This window comes from Pseudomicrostroma glucosiphilum (assembly GCF_003144135.1).
Source record: "Pseudomicrostroma glucosiphilum strain MCA 4718 unplaced genomic scaffold BCV69scaffold_1, whole genome shotgun sequence".
NCBI classification, from domain to species: Eukaryota; Fungi; Basidiomycota; class Exobasidiomycetes; order Microstromatales; family Microstromataceae; genus Microstroma; species Microstroma glucosiphilum.
Window position 1 is genome coordinate 910694 of NW_020289913.1, and position 17578 is coordinate 928271.

The following is a 17578-nucleotide window of genomic DNA, read 5'->3' on the forward strand; positions in this document are numbered from 1 at the left end:
GTGGCTGAGCCTCCGGTTGACGCAGGTGTCGGCATCGGTGGCGGAGGGAGAAGCTCGCCAGTAAGCTCAGGGTCCATTTTCATGGGCAATCGGGCGAGGTGATCCTTCGCAGGCGCAGGAGGTTGCATTGCCCTACCATTGGCCTGAGTTGCAGTCAAAACGGGCACGGGGACGGGTGGCATGCCGATATCTCCACCGGGTCCGGCCCTAGATCGACTTCCGCTACGGGCACGAAGTCCCAACAGCGAAGGCACCGTCGGCTGTCGAGCTCCAGGTCCTGCCGAAGAGCTAGACAGTGCCGCTGAAGAAGAGCTCCCCACGGGAGGAGTCGCCCACGCTTGCGTCGTTGCTGCATTTCTGAACGATCCGGCAAGAAAGTCGCCGTGATCGCTGAATTGCGAACCAGTACTACCGCTCCTCATTCTCGTCTTTGACATCCACGGACGAGCTGGACCTTCCGGCATTGGCTGCCCATAGTTGAACGCCGAATTGGAAGGAGTGGAGACCAAGAGTGTGGAATCGCCAGAATTCAGCTTGCTGTGACCCGAGGTGAGAGATACGCTGCTTGGCGCACGTTGGTGATGCGTCTGGAAGCGGCCGAAGTGAGTAGGGGATTCGATCGGAGAGCCCGACAGCTTACCCGCCATGTCTTCGCTCGCGTCACTGCTGCCAAGGGTACGACCCCGCTGTCGTCTGATTGGTGTGTCAGAGATGGCAGAAGGCCCCGCTTTCTTGTCCAGGCTATGGCGCGCTGTGTTCACAGCCTCACCCGTAGTGGGCAACGATACCGGCACCTGTCGCGGAGACGGCTCATCTTGTGCCACCACAGGGACACTGTTGGTCGGCGTGCCGAAGCGAAAGGGAGAAGCTCCCATACCAGCGAATGTGGGTTTATCTGCACTCGTAGGAGTTGTAGGTCTGGGCGCACCTGCAGCAAATGGAGCGACTGGAGGCAAGAGAGGGCTGTCTGACAGTCTCTTCTGAGCATCTACATCCGCCAAGCGCTTGTTGTCATCGCTCTGCTGCTGTCGTTGCTGTACAGTCGGAGGCAAAGGCGCTGGACGAATCTCTTTGGGGTCGAGGTTGGCAAGAACGCCGGCCCTCCCAAGTGGCTGTGAACTGTTGATGGCCGGCGCATCGTCCAGTTCTGGGCCGTCAGGCTGAAAGAGGCGCAGCAACGGATGGTCCCTTCTCGGAGCAGTCACAGGATCTCTCGCCGCTGGTGCAGTCCCAGGCACATCTTTGATGTTCAGTGCTGGTGCTGCATCGCCTTTGAACGTGCCAAACTCCCAATCATCGGTGCCATCGTGATTGTCAAAGACAAACGAGTTCCTGTTGTTGGCATCCAAATCCGCGGCTTCTGCGCCAAGGAGACTCATCCTCATACCACCAGTCTTGGTCCAGGCAGTATAGGCAGTGATCAGCTCCTTCAATACAGCCGGACCGGTCTTGGCGCTCCCCTTGATCCACTTGTGCTTGCTCAACTCCTCTGCATTGGGCCGCTCTTTGGCCTCTTCGTTTAGGCAGGTGGCCACAAAGTCTCTCATCAGCGGGGAGAACTTGCCTTCGAGGGGCAATCGTGGGGGCTTATTCTTGGGTATAAGCATGATCGCTCTCATCTGCTCTATCTCGGCCAGAGGTGGATTGCCCATCACCATCTCGTAGATAGTGATACCCAAGCTCCAAATGTCGGCAGACTGATCGTACGATTTACCGGTTGTGATCACCTCGGGTGCCATCCAATAAGGTGTCCCGACGAACGTCGTCCTTTTTGAGGCTGATGATACCAGCGAGGCTGCCACACCAAAGTCGCAAAGCAAGATCTTGCCCGCATTGGTGAGGAGGATGTTCGCTGCTTTGATGTCACGATGGATGATACCGGACTTGTGCAGATACGCTAGAGCAATCAAGGTCTCACGAACAATGACCACCGCATGCTGCTCCACTATCGGACCACCTCGCATCTATGATTGGGATGAAGGAGACGCATCAGTATTGCAAGGATGCTGCTCATGCACCTCTTCGAACCACTTCCTCAACTCACCAATGTCCGAATACTTCCTCCCTCGGCATAGTCCATGACTATCCACAGCTCTGGACCCTTGAGCCAGCAGCCCCAGTATCTCACGACATTCTTCGACTCCGCCTCTCTCAGCTGGCTCAACACCGCGACCTCTTTCTGGATGTCGCTGACGTCGTCATCAGGAGTATCTAGATTGACGACCTTGAGAGCCACTGCATTCCCAGTGGGAATATGCTGACCTCGATACACGGCACCATAGGCGCCTCTGCCGACTAGTTCCAGCCTTTTGAAGAGATTCTTGACGTCCTGTGAAGCTTGGCTGCCGCCCGAGCCTCTTGTCATGCCTCCGCTGTTGGGCTGCCTCCCGCCTCCTCCTCCACCACCTCCACCACCGCTGCCTCCCGGCGCTTGACCTCTTCCGCCTCCACCACTCTCTCCGCCTGCATGGTTCTTACGGCCTCCGTGATGGTCACCGCCAGAATTTGAGAAGCCACCACCGTCGCCCCCCGCGTAGCCGTTGTAGCTGGAGCCACCGGAGGGCAAGCCAGCAGCGTGTTGTCGAACAGCTGTGGAGCTCAATAGACTCTCAAGATGCGATGCGGTAGGCGGGATGAGAGGCTGCGGAACGATATGACGGTCATCGCCTGTCATTGAGAAGCTCGCGCGCTGCGATGCGGTGAGGATCCGCCGACGCGCCATCTTAGCATCGATAGAGTCTGAAGTTCCTCGAGCAGCGGAAGACTCGACGGAGCTTATCAGACGGTGTGAAGATGAGCCGGCAAGCTCATTAGCCAATGGCACTGTGCTATCAGGCAGCCATCGATTGTGGAAGGTGGCTGGTGTTGCATTAGCGATCCGAGACTGAGTCGTGAGGAGATCTTCAGATCGACTGCGCGGGTTTGTCAATCCATATGCTGGCCTTTGTTGCGATAGCGGTCTCGGCGAGGAGATCTGAGGCCGATCAGTAGATGTCTGGTCTGCCGAAGTCCGCCTGTCCAGAAGTCTTGCCTTCTTCTTCCACTGCTTCAACACTTTGACCGCCGCCATCATCGTAGATTGGTGCCAAACATCATGCAAGAATCGCGTCGAATCGTCTTGCCAGCTTGCCCTTGCTCCCTCTCTTCGTTCCAGATATGCCGTTGGCGATCTGCCAAGCTCTTCTCGGTCTGTCCATGCCATACCTTCTCGACCGTCGAGGATTTGACTTCCCGGTGTGAAGCAGTGGGTCTGGTGTTGCGGAACTTCCTCTGGGATAGACAGCGAAGACAGCGAGAAGGTCGGGTCGAGAATTGACGAGAGGTCCGAGCGGATTTGAGACGAGCGTCGCGAGGCTGAGGTCCGATCATGGCCATGCGAGTCCAGGGAATCATGAGGGTGACGCAACGAGGCTCTTGACGAGCTGACACCTGAGATCTGTCCATGATCAGAGCTTCTTCTCTGCGAGGAGGCGCTCGCTCTGCTCTCTGTAGGGTGACATGATGCGGCGTCAGAGGTTGCCCCTCTTGTCTGCCGATTCCTGGTCACAATTCCCCAGGTGCCACGAGCGGCAGCTGCTGCCATTGTTGAAGTCTGGGGACCATCGCTATTTGTGCGACGCACGAATTGACTTAGCTTCCTACGCCTAGAAAGTGCACCTGACGATTTGCCGTCGTCAACAGAGAGGTTCCACTTTTGCGATTCCGCCACTGGCCCATTGTCTCGATGGGCAAAAGGCGGGTCTGTCCCGGAAACATTCGACTCATGATGAAACTCATCAAACTGAAAGTGTTCCGGAGTACTCGGTAGCCACGGGCTCGACAGGCTTACCAGGCTTTCTCTTTCATCACAGGATTGAGCCCAAAAGGGATACTCAAATCTGCTGATTTCGGCATCGAGCGAGGGAACGCTGTTGCTAATGAGACCTCTCGCAGGTAGGAAGTTCGAGGCGTTGGGACGTCCAGTAGCATCGGAAGCACTTCGCCCGCGTGAGCTGGGTCTCGTGGAAGGGCTGTTGCGATGTTGTTTCAGCCGCGGAGAAAGGATGGCGAGGACGTCAGCGCTGGGCTGTGCAGGAAGGGCTCGGGCTTTGATGGTCTTCCTCCGGTCCAAAGAGCTCGGATGATTCTGCAGATGATCTGATCCACACTCGCGCGGTAACTCCTCATCCATTGAGTGTATTCCGAGGCCTACGCTGCTATCCTCGCCTCGTTCCTGTGACTCTGCCTGCCTAGCAATACCACGAATGCAACCGATGTCCCACGCTAGCGAGCTGCTGGACGCCCGCTGGGAGCCGTCAAAGCGTGACGAAGAGGAACGCCAGCTGTGACGTGAGCTCGCGCTGAGTCGATTACCTGGTTGACTCGCATCAGAGCGACCGAGGGAGGAGAATGAAGCGCTACTCCCACGATTGTGTGACATTGGCGAAGCATTGGGAACATTGCCGAATCCAGTCGAGGACGAGGAGGCGGGGGACCAGCCTTCTTGATACGGGGAGACATCAGAATCCACTTGCTCATGTCTGCTCGTGAGAGATGGAGAAGAGGCTGCGATTGTCGTCAATGACGTCTGCGGAACTCCTCGCTCGTCTGCCTGGAGGTAGGTACCAGGCACGACGTGTGATTGCGCCTTGGAGGCAGACGGGCCATCTGTTCCCACCCTCCACGACGTTGTGGCCTTGACATCTCGGAGGACATCGAATGGCAGCACAGACGGCGCCATTGCGGATGTCAAGTGAGCATGAGAGGGGGGCGAAGTGGTGGGATGTATGCCGCGAGAGAGTGACAGGGGGCGCGGGCCAGTCGCGATTCACTGCTTGGTGGTCGGAGCGTCGACGGAAAGAGGGCGCTTGAATAGGAATCTCGTGCCATGTGGCCCATCTGCCTCCGTTCCGATGTCAGCCTCGATCGAACCAGGAAATTGAATGTCCGCCTGCGAGAAGGGAGCAATTTGACGACGAGGCAACGTGCTCTCGCCCGGGGTAGGCGCCTGTCTGCTTGTCCTTGTCCTTGCTCGTCGTCGTCCTCTTGGTCAAGCAGCGTCTACTGCCGCTCCTCGCAGCTACCACTCACCTCGGCCTGCTCACTGCTGCCTCAATCTCCGACGACGTCCGGACGAGTGAATGGGACAGACGCCCTCAGCTTGACGCCCGCCCACCGCTCCTCCTCCTCCTCCTCCTCCTTTCCTCGCTGCAGCAGAAGCGCCCCGCCCCCCTGAACCCAGACGCCGGGCCTTTCCTGGCACGCTCGCTCCACTGCTTGCCCCCTCGTTACCTTTATCCTCGCTCCTTCGCACGCATTCTCATCATACTCACCCTTCTCTTTCTTCGCTCTATTCCCGCAACTTCACGGCCCGGAGCATTCCTCCTCTACATACAGCCGTCCGGACATTGGCTGGGTCACCAAGCTGTATCGCTCCGCCGGGCTCCTTTCACAACTTATTCTATTCATCCGGAAGCCCTTGAATCTCCTCGTCCCACCCCACTGTCGCTATGAAGTTCGGGCGCACCATCAAGACCTCCCTCTACTCCGAGTGGTCGTCAAAGTACCTTCGTTATTCCGAGCTCAAGAAGGAGATTAAGAAGAGAATTGCCAACAACGGTGGGAGTTGGACCGATAAGGATGAAGACGAATTCGTGGCCCTGCTCAGAGAGGAGCTCGATAAGGTCTACGACTTCCAGAAGCTAAAGGTGAGTCCCAAGGGTCACATTTGCTGCAGGACAGAGCTTCTCAGCGACCCATGGCTGCACCTTCTTGTGCCTGTTTGGCTATGCGGAATGACAGCTCACTGACATGGATCTCCCTTCCGATGCACGTCGCAGGTGCAAGAGCTGACGGACCGAATCAAGCAAGCTCAGTCGGAAGTGCACCTGCTGGTATCCTCGCATAACAATTCATCCTCGACTCTACGCACCGATGCCGATGGTCAGAACGGTGAAGAGTCCGACGGAGAGGGTCAAGGCAGCTTGAGGCCGCCTCACAACGGACGGCGGCACGTACATGCGGTCGACAATGTCGGATCAGACGACGAATTCGATAGCGACACAGATGACACTGACGCCTACGAGGAGCGCTTCCTCGACCTTGAGGAGCGCTTGGCGGTCATCATTGCCGACGTCCACGACCTAGCCCTCTTCACAAAGCTCAACTACACTGGGTTCCACAAGATTGTCAAGAAGCACGACAAGCAGACGGACCGCCTTCTGCGCAAGGAGTTTGTGCAGCACTATCTTAGCGCTCGTCCCTTCTACAAGGAGAATTACGATCAGCTCATCGTCAAGCTGTCCAAGCTCTTTGACTTGGTGCGGACACGAGGTCACCCCATTCAGGGTGACGCAAGTGCCGGTGGCTCCCAATCTGCCTTTGTGAGACAGACCACGAAGTACTGGGTGCATCCTGACAACATCGTGCCATTGAAGCTCGTCATTCTCAAGCACCTGCCTGTCCTGGTGTTCAACCCGGACAAGGAGTACCAACCTGAGGACAGCGCAATCACTTCCATCTACTATGACAATGAGGACCTCGAGCTCTACCTCGGAAGACTGGAGAAGACCGAGGGGGCAGAAGCGATCCGGCTGAGATGGTACGGTGGCATGGGAAACAAGCAGATCTTCGTCGAGCGCAAGACGCACAGAGAGGACTGGACTGGCGAAAAGTCTGTCAAGGCTCGCTTTCCCATCAAGGAAGAGAACGTCAATGCCTACATGAGGGGAGAGTACCGCATGGCCGAGACGTTCGAGGAGCTACGCAAGAAGGGCAAGAAGAGCGACAAAGACATCGACTCGATGATTCAGCTGGCCAATGAGGTCCAGTACAGCGTGCAGACTCAGCAGTTGCAGCCGGTGATGCGGTCGTTCTACAACCGTACTGCGTTCCAGCTGCCCGGTGATGCTCGAGTGCGCATCTCCCTTGACACCGAGCTATCTCTGGTGCGTGAGGACAACTGGGACAACCGAGCTCGGGCCGGCGATAATTGGCGTCGGATGGACATTGGCATCGACTTTCCCTTTGACCAATTGCCGAAGGAGGACATTGAGAGGTTCCCATACGGTGTCTTGGAGGTGAAGCTGCAGACGCAAATGGGACAGGAACCGCCGGAGTGGGTGAGGGAGCTCGTTGCTAGTCATCTCGTCGAGGCGGTGCCCAAGTTCTCCAAGTTCATCCACGGCTGCGCTACCCTGCTTGCCAACCGAGTCGACCTGGTCCCCTTCTGGTTGCCTCAGATGGACATCGATATCCGCAAAGAGCCCACGCGCAATCTGCAGATCGGGCGACCTGTATCGGCATATGCTTCGGACTCCTCGCGCCCTGGCACTCCTGGCACTCGGGGCTCAGAGTCTGAAGCTCCATACCACGAGCCCGTCTCAGAAGACGAATTCGACGGAGCAGACGACGATGAGCGCGAGCATGGCGTGGCGGACGACGCTCACCCAGCGATGAATCTGGGTTTCACGCCTCATGATCCCCAGATCCGTGAGGTTCGCGAACAGCGAGAGGCTAACATCCGCAAGCGCCAGGCAGAGCTTGCCAAGCAGCGTGAGTCAGATGGAAAGACGGACAACACCATCAATGCTGCCACCAGTCTCTTGGCGTCTGGACAGTCTGGCATCGCTGGAGCTGCTCAACTCACTGAGCGTCAAAAGCGGGAGCGAGATGCTGGCAACAAGCCCGTCGGCAGGGACCAGATCTTGTCAACATCTACCGCATTCGACAAGACCTACTTCTCCAAGCTGGCTCCAGCGAACCTCAAGAACATCTTCCGGGGTCGCTACTCGCGAGACGAGCCCGAGCAGACTGCCGAGGAGGAGGAAGACGAGCGCGCCCGCCGTGCTCTGGAAGGTCGTGATGAAGAAGAGCCTCGTGGCTCTGGATCGGGACCTCCTGCCAACGTCGAGTACGTATCTACCTTCAGGGCTCCTGTAGGGACCAAGATCTCCATTCCCGTCCGCGTAGAGCCCAAGGTCTACTTTGCCAATGAGCGTACTTTCCTCAAGTGGCTCGAGTTCTCCGTCTTCCTCTCCGCACTCGCTGTCGGTCTTCTCAACTTTAGCACTCCAGGGGACAGGTCCGGTCTCGTCGCCGCCTCCTTTTTCACAATCGTGGCCCTCTGCTGCATTGCCTATTCTGGTGTACTGTACATGTGGCGCGCTCTGAAGATTAGGGCAAAGGAGAGCTCAAACGTCTACTTTGATGCACTCGGACCTTCCATCTTGTGCGCGGCACTCCTCTCGGCTACCATTGTCAACTTTGTATTGAGGTATGCAGAGGCGGATCATCAGAGGCAGGGCAGGGGGGTGCGGAATTGATGGAGGTCCAAGGAAAAAAATGCTTTGATGGAGGTGCTTTAACAACAATGCTCCTAGGAAACCAAATTTACAACAATATAGAAGCAATCTCTACTTTAATCAATGTATGCCGTCCGCCACACAGTACCGGCCGACCACTCATTTGTCGCTACTTACGTCCCCATCTCCTCCTCCTCCAACTTCCTCTTCTTCAACCTCCTCTCCTCCATCCTCTTCTTCGCCTCCGCAATCTTACTCTCATCATTTCTCCTCTCCCCAATTAAGCTCCTCTTGCGTTGCTCTTCCTCCTTGGCCCTCTCCTCCTCCCTCTGCGCTTCCACCTCGAGGATCTGTTCCTCGACTTGTCGACTGGCCCGCTCTCGTGCTTCTTCCCGGAGGCGGCGCGCTTCGGCCGCTCCGTCTCTTGCTGAACCCCGGCCATTGGAGGACGAGTAGTGCCGAGAGTGAAGGGACGATGAAGAGGACTGGGCATCATCCCGAGAGGAGCCCTTCTTGTCGCGGCCGAGGACGTTGAGGCCCGCAGAGAGGACGCTGCGTTGATCTACGAGCTCTCCTTCGTCGTTGAGCTGGGCATTGAGACCTCTCTTGCTCGCCTCCTTGGCCAGACGTGCTTGTCGGTCTTGCTCGCTCAGACTCCCAGAGGGGGCATCGGTATTCGCAGCTTGACCGCCTTGCATCGAACCGGGAGCCTCGGATGTAGATGTCCGGGCAGCAGCTTCTGCCGCTGCCGCTGCTGCTGCCACGGCTGCTTCGTGTTCGGCTTCCTTTGAGGCCATCATGTCCTTGTAAAAGGAGGAAAGTCCCTTCTTGTTCTTTGCTTGCTTCTCTGCAGATCAAAGTGCGGGAGGGGGTCAACGTGTCAGACATTGCCGCCACTTTAGGGGCCCTGACGCTGCTTACTCACCCTCCTCGGCCTTTTCAGCCTCTTCCACCTTCCTCAGCTCCTCCTGTTGCTCCCTATACGCATCCGTGACAAACTCCTCCCCCTCCTGAAATTCTTCACCCTCTGCCTCCCTCTCCCTCTGAATCTTCTTTGCCTGCGCCCTCAACAGCAGCTTGTTCCTCTCCTTGACACTGTCCAGCATCCCCTCGATATACTTCGGGTCTCGCTTAGCCCGCTCTGCCTGCCGTGCCTCGGCTTGGGAGCGTTGCACGGATTTGAGAGAGTCGAAGACGTTGTCGTAGTCGTACACCGAGGAGTCGAGCTGCTCGGCTTGCGCTGCCTTTTGCCGCGAGACCTTGGAGGCGGGAGCTGAGTGGGCTAGTCCTGTTGGAGCGTTGTTGGACTTCTTCTTTGGCTGGGAGAAGGCGCTGCTGACAGAGGAAGATGACGCTGCAGCGTTGCCTTGGTCATCGTCCTCCTCGTCTTCTAGGGAGGAGAAGGCGGGCGGCTTCGGCTTGGAAGCGAGGAGGGGATTCGCTACACTCGTCTGAGCGGGCAGGGAAGTCTTCTTGAAGCCAAAGGAGATCTTGGTGGACCCGGACGGGCCTCCTTGAGACGATGACATGACCGCCGACAGGCTGAGGGACGCTTACAGACTCTATTTGCGGTGTGGTTCGTTGTACGGGAAGCAGGGTGGTGCACCCAGGAATCTCGTTCGCAGACGGAAGTGGAATGCGCCCGGCTCAGACGGAAAGGCGGACATGAGCACAGACGCCGAGATGCACAAGACACCTCCTCCCAACACCCCCACCAGCGACGTCGACCAAGAGGAGAGACGATGGCCGCAGACTATTGGAGGTCATCGCAGGCGTGAGTATGGAGGATGTGGGAACCTGGCTCAGACGGGCGCACGTCTGACGATGCCATCGTCATCTCCGGCAGGAACCACTGGCTACTGAGCCCATACGAGCTCAAGCTCTCGCGCCTCGAGGATATCCGGTATGCCGGCAGCGAGGAGCGGGTGGCAGCAGTCACCATATGGATGGCCAATGGTGAGTATAGCTCGTCTGTGGAGAATCATTCAGAGAAGCACTACAGACTCACGCTGCCGGTCTTGCTCTCGTTCAATCAGCGATCTCTCAACTAGCCAAGCGATTCGGACTACGCCAAAGAGTCACAGCGACAGCCACAGTCTTCTTCCATCGCTTCTACTCTGTCCCTCCTAACGCCTACTGCAACACGGACCCGTGCATGGTAGCGACTGCCTGTCTCTACGTGGCCTCCAAGGTTGAAGAGACGCCTCTTCACGTCAGAAGCGTCATCGTTGAGGCTGCCCGCGCCTGGACAGAGTACGGCCACTCATCCTTCCCCACTTCCGCCACAGGGTTGGCAGAGATGGAGTTCTACCTCCTGCGAGACCTAGATTATCATCTGATACTGCATCACCCTTACCGGCCCTTGATGGCCATTGTCGGTGCAGCGGGTAAGACTGCGCTAGAGAAGTCGGAGGCAGAGGCGAAGACCAAGGCGGCAAAGGGAGGCGCAACACTGGGCTCTCGGGGACAAGCTGGACTAGGAGCGCAAGCTGAAGCTTTAGGCGTAGGCTCTAGCAAACTTGGTCAACCGAACTTTGACATGGCCTCGCTAAGCCAGGCTGACGTGGGAAAAGGAGGTGTCTCAGAGGAGCAGGACAGAGCAAAAGCAGAGGAGGCAGCGGCAAGAAAGGCAATGACTGCTGGCGATTATGGTCTGCCGGTTGCAAGAGCAGAGGAGATCGACGATGGTGTGGTTCAGATGGCATGGTGAGTCTGTCGCGGTGTTGAACCAAGAAGCGGGACAAGGAGCTGATCTGCGACGACATACCTTAATATCTGCAGGTTCTTGCTCAACGACACGTATCGGCATTCTCCGCTCCACCTTCTGTATCCTCCATACGTACTGGCCCTCTCAGCTCTCTACCTCGCCTTGGTCCTGCATGAGACCAGCAGAGAGAAGATGCTGGCCAGCGTCAAGCGGATGGAAGAGAGAAGGAAATTGTGGGCGGAAGAAGTCAAGCGCAAGGAGATGGAGGAAGAGCATTCGGCCAAGAAGGTTAAGCTGGACGAGTCGACACCAGAAGCAAGCAGTGCGGCGAAGAATGCTGCAACAGCTTCCACGTCGAGCTTTGGCAGACCGGGAATCACTTCATCCCATTCCAGCAGTCCTTACGCTACGCAGTCAGGGAACTCTAGGCTCCCTCATGGCCTACCTCCCAGGCCAGGTCACCTGCCACCTCGGCCGGGAGCGCCTCTCTCGCGGGAGCCTAGCAGCAGCGGTAACCCTCTTGGTCGTAATACTCCCGCATCTTCCACCCCCTACCCCGCCAAGGGACTGCCCGGACTTGCCTCGAGCTCATTCGGCGCAGCCTCTCTTCGATCTCCCTCTTCGACCGATCCATCGCAAGGCGTAACAGGAGTGGATGGCACTAGCTTCAATAGCGAGGCAGGTCCAACGCCTCCCCCCGATGTCCTGACCTTTCTTGCCTCTTTGAACCTCTCGCCCACGCACCAGCTCGCATCGTGCATCCAGGGCATGCTGGACGGATATGCCGTATGGGGCAAAGTGATGAGGGACATTGATGGAGCCGAAGGGAGCAAAAGGGTCATGGGCTGGCTTGAGAATTGGAGGAGGATGAGAGAGGAGGAGTTGAGAGTCTTGGACATGGAGGCTTTGGCGGCAGCAGCGGCAGCGGCCGCAGCCGCAACCTCGTAGACAGCCCAATGGGAGGTTCATCTCCTCCCCTTTAAAGTGCCGCTTCATTACTAGTGTATATACCATTTCGCAATGCCACGGATGCTCCTATTAGTACATTTCCGTCCATCTCCGCATCCGACTATCGGCCCCACGACCGATTCGGTCTGCGAGCTGCGTCTGAGCTCATTAGAAGAGGAGCCGGTAGAGGATGAAGAGTGCGACGAATCCTCCGACGATGTACAGTGTGAGGCGATTGTGTCTTGAGCCTTGGACGATGGTATGTGAGAAGCGATTCGAAGTTGCTCGCAGACGGTTGCCGAAGACGTCGAAGAGGTGTGACTTTGCAGAGGGAGAGTTGTGAGACGTGTTCAAGGAAGCTGTTCCTGTCAGTACTAGGCCTTGGACACTCTTTGAGGGGAGGAGGACGGGAGAAAAGGCGTGACTCACGGTATTGTCTAAGATGCCACGCTGGGCTTCCGCATCGTCGTAGATGTCCGTGGTAACGCCTCGCTATGCGTGGCATAGTAGGGAGTATGAGAAGAGGCTATGAGCTCTTGACCTCTCCTCAATCGCAGCTCTGACCTCTCCCACACGAGCTGAGCAGTGACTTACCAATTGCTTGACCTTGCCTAGGAGCCCCTCGAGGACATCGTCATTCTGCCGCTCGAGCGTCGAGCTTGCCGAAGTGGACATTGGAGCGGGACGCTGGATGGTAATGTTACCTCGGTGTCATCAACCAGGCGAAGACAAGAGAGGTGGGGGGAATCACTGCAGCGCAAGTGGTATAGAGTACAACAGCGGGCTGTGAGCTTGTGTATATCTCTGTAGGTTGGAGTGGGGTAAGTCGGATCGGAAGGCGAGCAGGCGTGGAAGATTGAGGCTCAGCCGACGCGAGGCGACGTCCATTTGGCTTTTGCGCGTTGCTCTCACTCACACGCTCCACGCAGGGACTGACTGACTGACTGGGCCCCGCTCACCCACCTGCTACCAAGTCATCCCCCCCACATCCTTCACGTCGCCTCAGTCTGCACTCTTCGCACTACACTCCTTGCTGCTCATCACTGCCGCCGTGGTGCACCTCTCCACTAACACGATAGCTACATAGCCCTAGCTGGCTCAGACCATAGACAGCCATGGCTGCCGCAAAGAAGGAAGGCATGATCTTCAAGGTGAGTCTTCCTGCATCAGCTCCACTCCGGCGTATCTTTCCCCCCTCGTACTGACCCGCGCGCCGCACCTCGTGTCCCTCACATCCTCTTCCCATAGGCTACCTATAGTGGTGTGCCAGTATACGAATGCATCATCAAGGGTGTGAGTAGGACACGCACTGACCTTGCTCCACTATCACAGCCCTACCCTCTGATACTAACTCAGTCCCTCGCCTGCACTGCTTTATCACCACGTCATTCCTCCTACTTTGGCCACACCCACAGGTCGCGGTGATGAGAAGGAGGGCAGATGGATGGATCAATGCTACACACATTCTCAAGGTCGTCGGACTGGACAAGCCTCAGAGGACACGCGTTCTGGAACGAGATGTCCAAAAGGGAGACCATGAGAAGGTGCAGGGAGGCTACGGAAAGTACCAAGGTGAGTAGGCGGGACGAGCTTTAGCAGCAGACATCAGCAGCAATGGATGTTGAAAGCAACTTCCTTACTGTCTTTCTCAGGTACATGGATCCCGCTCCCGGCTGCTATTGAGCTGGCCAGGAACTACAACATGTCCAACCTCTTCGACCCTCTGACTTCATACGTTCCCTCTGCCGAGTCACCTCCACCCGCGCCGAAGCACATCGTAGCCGCCTCGAGCAGAAGCAAAAAGCCCAACCCGGTTCTAGAGCGGGCTCGACGTGGGACTAGCATAGACTCAGGCTCCCTTGGATCAGGCATGGGAGATGGGACCGAGCGTAGCATAAGCCCTGCCCTCTCCGACGTCAGTAGCTCTTCCCGCACCCCTAGCCCCATCATCACACGCGAACGCGGTCAGGTGCCAGATGTCTTTGATGACAGAGGCCTCAATGGTTACACGGACGCCTATGGAGTCGAAATTTACGATCAGAATGGACAAGACTCGGCTGCAAGGTATTCCGAACTAATTCTGGACTACTTCATCTCCGAGAGCACTACAGTACCCTCGCTGCTCATCAACCCACCAGCGGACTTTGACGCTAATATGAGTATTGACGACGATGAGCACACTGCCTTGCATTGGGCTTGTGCGATGGGCAGGGTCCGAGTCGTGAAGCTTCTTCTCTCTGCAGGAGCAGACGTCTTCCGCGTCAATGCAAACGGTCAGACCGCTCTGATGCGGGCGGCCATGTTCTCCAACAACTACGACCTGCGCAAGTTCCCTGAGCTCTTTGAGCTGCTGCATCGCAGTATCCTGAATATCGACCGCAACGACAGGACCGTCTTCCATCACGTCGTTGATCTGGCGCTGAGCCGGAACAAGGCGAATGCCGCCAGGTACTACATGGAAACTATGATCAATCGACTGGCAGAGTATGGCTCGCAACTGGCTGACATCCTCAACTTCCGTGACGACGAAGGTGAGACGCCTTTGACAATGGCAGCTCGAGCTCGGTCTAAGCGTCTGACTCGCCTGCTACTAGAGCACGGCGCCGACCCCAAGATCCGTAACAAGGAGAACAAGAATGCAGAAGACTACATCGTCGAAGATGAGAGGTTTAGAGCGAGCCCGACTCGAGGTGCAGACGGTACACCAGCTCTGGCCTCTTCCTCAACGCTCCACACCAGCGAAGCAGGCCAGCGCGCAGGTGGGCGAGCTGTAGCTCTCATGACTAATCTGCTGCATTCTCTCGCAGACAGCTATGACTCCGAGGTGTCTACAGTAGAGAAGCGTCTCTCACAAGCGCAGGGTCTGCTCCTGCAGATCCAGGGCGAGATTGCCGAAGGCACAAAGACGTACGACGGACTCATTGCGCAAGCCGCCGCCTCGGAAGCCGAGCAGCGAGCGCAGGACGACGTGGAGCGTGCTCTGCGAGTGGGTCTGCAGAAGCGCTCACGCGAGGAAATGGAAGCAGATTGGAAGATTGTCCAGGACGGTGTCAAGCGCGCTCGCCGTGATGCTGGACTATCCGAAGGGGAGCTCCTCGAGACGAGCGACGCGAATGACAGTTCCACTTCGCTATCCAAGACGCTCCTTGCACCAACTTCTTCCTCGGACGTGGATGCAGATCTGGAAAAGTTGCGCGAAGAGGTTGCCAAGCTCAAGCAGGAGCGGGGAGAGCTCCTAGAAAAGTTCATCAGTACAGCCAGGGAGCAAGGAACAGGAAAGACAATGGCAGCCTACCGTCGCTTGATTGCCGGCGGGGTGGGCGGAATCAACCAGGATCAGGTAGACGCGGTGGTCAGCGCATTGTGCGATTTACTCGAGGAGGAAGCAAAGGCGGGTGGGCCGACTGGGGGTGGCGGTGCAGGGGTGGGCAATGGTGCGGGAGGCCTAGCGGCAGGACAGAGGCTCATGGCAGGAGCTCCTTCTGCTGTGCCCAATGGTGCTGGAGGTCCACCTGGAGCCGCCGTTGCTCATTGAAGATGCTCTCCTGCTCTACATTAAAAAGAGCCGTTTCGTGCTCTCCCTAATCCACTTGTCCGTCTTGCCCGGCCTACGCCATGTCACCTCACCCACACGTCCCTTTTGTCCAATGTATCGTACCAAAAGTAGACTGCTTACCGCTCCTTGGCCTCTTTGCGCTTCTTGGTTCTGCGTCTGCGTCTGCGTCTGCGTCTGCGTCCAGTCGCGTCTAGTCTAATCTAGTCTAGTCTGCGTCCAGTCGCGTCTACTCCGTCATTTTCTCTCGCACTTTCGCTCAGATCAGACGATATGAGGAGGGATGGGGGGTGAGTTGCTAATGAAGTGGAAATGGAAGTGATCATCGAAGAAGAAGAAGAAGAACTTTTGCAATGGACTGAAAGTGAAAATGTATGAAATTTTGTGAGTTTGGGGTGTGGGAGGATGCAGAAGGAGAAAGGTTCATGAGGAAGGGGAGGGGGTGGGGTTACAGGAGGAGAGTAAGGAGAGAGAGAGAGAGACATGCTAGTGCGAGGAGGTAACAGAAAGCTGGCAGGATTGCCTCTTCCTGACCTGTGACTTCATTCCACTTCAGCTCTGCCTGGCTGAATCATCTCTTTCTCTAACCCCTATCCACTTTCAAACATCCACCCCTGCCCGTCCGCATCTCTACCGTGCCTGTGGCTTGCTCACTTTTTCCCACCCTTCTTTTGCTTCTTCTTATTCTGCCGCCTCTGGGCCCGATTGGCTCCTCCTCCTCCTCCTCCGCCTCCGCCCGGACTAGCCGTACCTGCAGGCGCTGAACCCTCTTCTCCCGAATCACCACCCTCGTCATCATCATCATCGTCGTCCAGCGTCGAGTCAAAAGACTCTGAGCCGATGGCTGCTGTTGAGTCTTCTCCTGCTGCTGGAGTTGAAGGAGCAGTAGCAGAGCCGTTAGTGGTACTGTTACTGTTGCCCTTTGATGAAGGTGTGAGGGGTGGAGCGCTTGCTGTTGCTATTGTCGCTGTCGCCGCTGGTGTACCTGTTGCGTCTCCCTCTCCCGACTTTACCACGGGCGGAGTCGACATTCCTCCATTCGTCTTTTCAGCAGCAGGTCCAGTAGGCGGCCGTGGTGGACCATGGGGTTGAGGCCCTACAGCAGCTGCAGCGTTCCCTTGCCCTGGTGGTGCTTGACCCAATTGTTGACTCCTGGCGGCCCTCTGCGCTTGAATGATCTGCTGCATTTGAGCAGGCGACATGCCTGGGGGGAGAGGTACCCCTGCCGGTCCTACTGCTCCTGGAGGACCTTGTCCCTGTCCCTGTGGTGGCTGTTGTGCATGCACTTTCACCTGTGTCCCTGGCGGTGTAAACAATGGGGGCAGTTCGATGGTTGGTTTCGGAATAGGCTTGTTCTGTGCTTTGAGTAACGCAATCTGCTTGTTCCTCTCCTCGGGAATCGAGTAGTAGGCTTCCTTGTGCTTCTTGTGTGTGACCATTTCCGATGCAGTAGGGAAGATGAGCTGGCCCCATCCTTCCCTGAAAGTATTGGCTTCACTGACTACATCGAGGATCTCTGCCTCTAGCTCCTTTTCTGCGAGGGCGAATCTGGTCATTGTGGCATCCCCCACGCTGCCCTTTTGGAGGAGCACGGCGAGAGCCTGCTTGTCGTCTCTCATCTGAATGATGCGCTTCACATCCGTCATGGCTCTGTTGAGCAAAGCAGCCTTGAGAAGGTGATCTGGCAGCTCTACTCCCGAAGTGGAAGCGGCGATGAGACTCTGATACACGTCTCGCTCAGGATGTCCCTCTGGGTGCCATGGTTCCTCGGACCCCTTGGCGGCGTTGCGGGCAGAGCGCTTTCGATACACCGAGGAGAAGAGGGAGAGGGAGAGGACGAGGGCGCCAATGTAGCCTACGGGGACCCAGATGGAAAGGGTCATCCTGCTGGTACACGCTCTGACTCTTCTGGCAGTGCGATGTAAGACAAGAGATGGGTTGGGGTGTTGGTTGGAATATATGCTGGCTGGAGTCGACTTGGGTGTGTGGCTCCCCCCCCCCCGCTGCAACAAACAGCAAAGAGGGGCGCTGCCTGCCTGCTTCCGTCGCGGTTCCGAGGCGCAGACACTACACACGCGGGCGGCTACC

General features: G+C 57.0%; 7 protein-coding genes across 7 annotated transcripts; 3 read left to right on the top strand and 4 right to left on the bottom strand.

Annotated features, from left to right (window-relative positions):
* Window positions 1-1249: 1249 nt before the first annotated feature.
* On the bottom strand, window positions 1250-2469 carry BCV69DRAFT_288913 (Pkinase-domain-containing protein; the record flags this gene model as incomplete). Its single annotated transcript, XM_025493649.1, has 4 exons — window positions 1250-1332; window positions 1388-1964; window positions 2045-2329; window positions 2407-2469. 4 exons carry the CDS (start codon window positions 2467-2469, stop codon window positions 1250-1252), a joined length of 1008 nt encoding a protein of 335 aa, XP_025351006.1.
* A 2883-nt stretch (window positions 2470-5352) lies between these two features.
* On the top strand, window positions 5353-8379 carry BCV69DRAFT_12144 (putative VTC4-vacuolar transporter chaperone). Its single transcript, XM_025489149.1, has 2 exons — window positions 5353-5687; window positions 5820-8379. Exons 1-2 carry the CDS (start codon window positions 5490-5492, stop codon window positions 8301-8303), a joined length of 2682 nt encoding a protein of 893 aa, XP_025351007.1. The 5' UTR covers window positions 5353-5489; the 3' UTR covers window positions 8304-8379.
* A 76-nt stretch (window positions 8380-8455) lies between these two features.
* BCV69DRAFT_275262 (hypothetical protein) lies at window positions 8456-9811 on the bottom strand (the record flags this gene model as incomplete). The annotated part of the gene is made up of 2 exons (XM_025491069.1): window positions 8456-9129; window positions 9208-9811. The coding sequence occupies 2 exons, from the start codon at window positions 9809-9811 to the stop codon at window positions 8456-8458; spliced, it is 1278 nt and encodes a 425-aa protein (XP_025351008.1).
* A 165-nt stretch (window positions 9812-9976) lies between these two features.
* On the top strand, window positions 9977-12023 carry BCV69DRAFT_291810 (hypothetical protein). Its single transcript, XM_025493769.1, has 4 exons — window positions 9977-10056; window positions 10129-10238; window positions 10319-10988; window positions 11064-12023. The coding sequence occupies exons 1-4, from the start codon at window positions 10025-10027 to the stop codon at window positions 11935-11937; spliced, it is 1686 nt and encodes a 561-aa protein (XP_025351009.1). The 5' UTR covers window positions 9977-10024; the 3' UTR covers window positions 11938-12023.
* An 82-nt stretch (window positions 12024-12105) lies between these two features.
* Window positions 12106-12612, bottom strand: BCV69DRAFT_296161 (hypothetical protein; the record flags this gene model as incomplete). The annotated part of the gene is made up of 2 exons (XM_025493975.1): window positions 12106-12429; window positions 12532-12612. The coding sequence occupies 2 exons, from the start codon at window positions 12610-12612 to the stop codon at window positions 12106-12108; spliced, it is 405 nt and encodes a 134-aa protein (XP_025351010.1).
* A 293-nt stretch (window positions 12613-12905) lies between these two features.
* BCV69DRAFT_309714 (apses-domain-containing protein) lies at window positions 12906-15625 on the top strand. Its single transcript, XM_025494738.1, has 4 exons — window positions 12906-13088; window positions 13186-13230; window positions 13353-13509; window positions 13590-15625. Exons 1-4 carry the CDS (start codon window positions 13053-13055, stop codon window positions 15470-15472), a joined length of 2121 nt encoding a protein of 706 aa, XP_025351011.1. The 5' UTR covers window positions 12906-13052; the 3' UTR covers window positions 15473-15625.
* Window positions 15626-15776: 151 nt separating this feature from the next.
* BCV69DRAFT_279761 (hypothetical protein) lies at window positions 15777-17398 on the bottom strand. The gene has a single exon (XM_025491363.1). The coding sequence runs from the start codon at window positions 17371-17373 to the stop codon at window positions 16141-16143; it is 1233 nt and encodes a 410-aa protein (XP_025351012.1). The 5' UTR covers window positions 17374-17398; the 3' UTR covers window positions 15777-16140.
* Between the last annotated feature and the right edge of the window lie 180 nt (window positions 17399-17578).

Bases quoted from the DNA above. Each gene is read 5' to 3' on its own strand.
- BCV69DRAFT_279761 (XM_025491363.1), bottom strand. From the start codon at position 17,373: ATGACCCTTTCCATCTGGGTCCCCGTAGGCTACATTGGCGCCCTCGTC.
- BCV69DRAFT_291810 (XM_025493769.1), top strand. From the start codon at position 10,025: ATGGCCGCAGACTATTGGAGGTCATCGCAGGC. The intron at 10,057-10,128 runs GTGAGTATGGAG...CATCTCCGGCAG, and splicing joins TATTGGAGGTCATCGCAGGC to GAACCACTGGCTACTGAGCC. The intron at 10,989-11,063 runs GTGAGTCTGTCG...TAATATCTGCAG, and splicing joins GGTGTGGTTCAGATGGCATG to GTTCTTGCTCAACGACACGT.
- BCV69DRAFT_12144 (XM_025489149.1), top strand. From the start codon at position 5,490: ATGAAGTTCGGGCGCACCATCAAGACCTCCCTCTACTCCGAGTGGTCG. The intron at 5,688-5,819 runs GTGAGTCCCAAG...TGCACGTCGCAG, and splicing joins ACGACTTCCAGAAGCTAAAG to GTGCAAGAGCTGACGGACCG.
- BCV69DRAFT_309714 (XM_025494738.1), top strand. From the start codon at position 13,053: ATGGCTGCCGCAAAGAAGGAAGGCATGATCTTCAAG. The intron at 13,089-13,185 runs GTGAGTCTTCCT...CTCTTCCCATAG, and splicing joins AGGAAGGCATGATCTTCAAG to GCTACCTATAGTGGTGTGCC. The intron at 13,510-13,589 runs GTGAGTAGGCGG...TGTCTTTCTCAG, and splicing joins AGGCTACGGAAAGTACCAAG to GTACATGGATCCCGCTCCCG.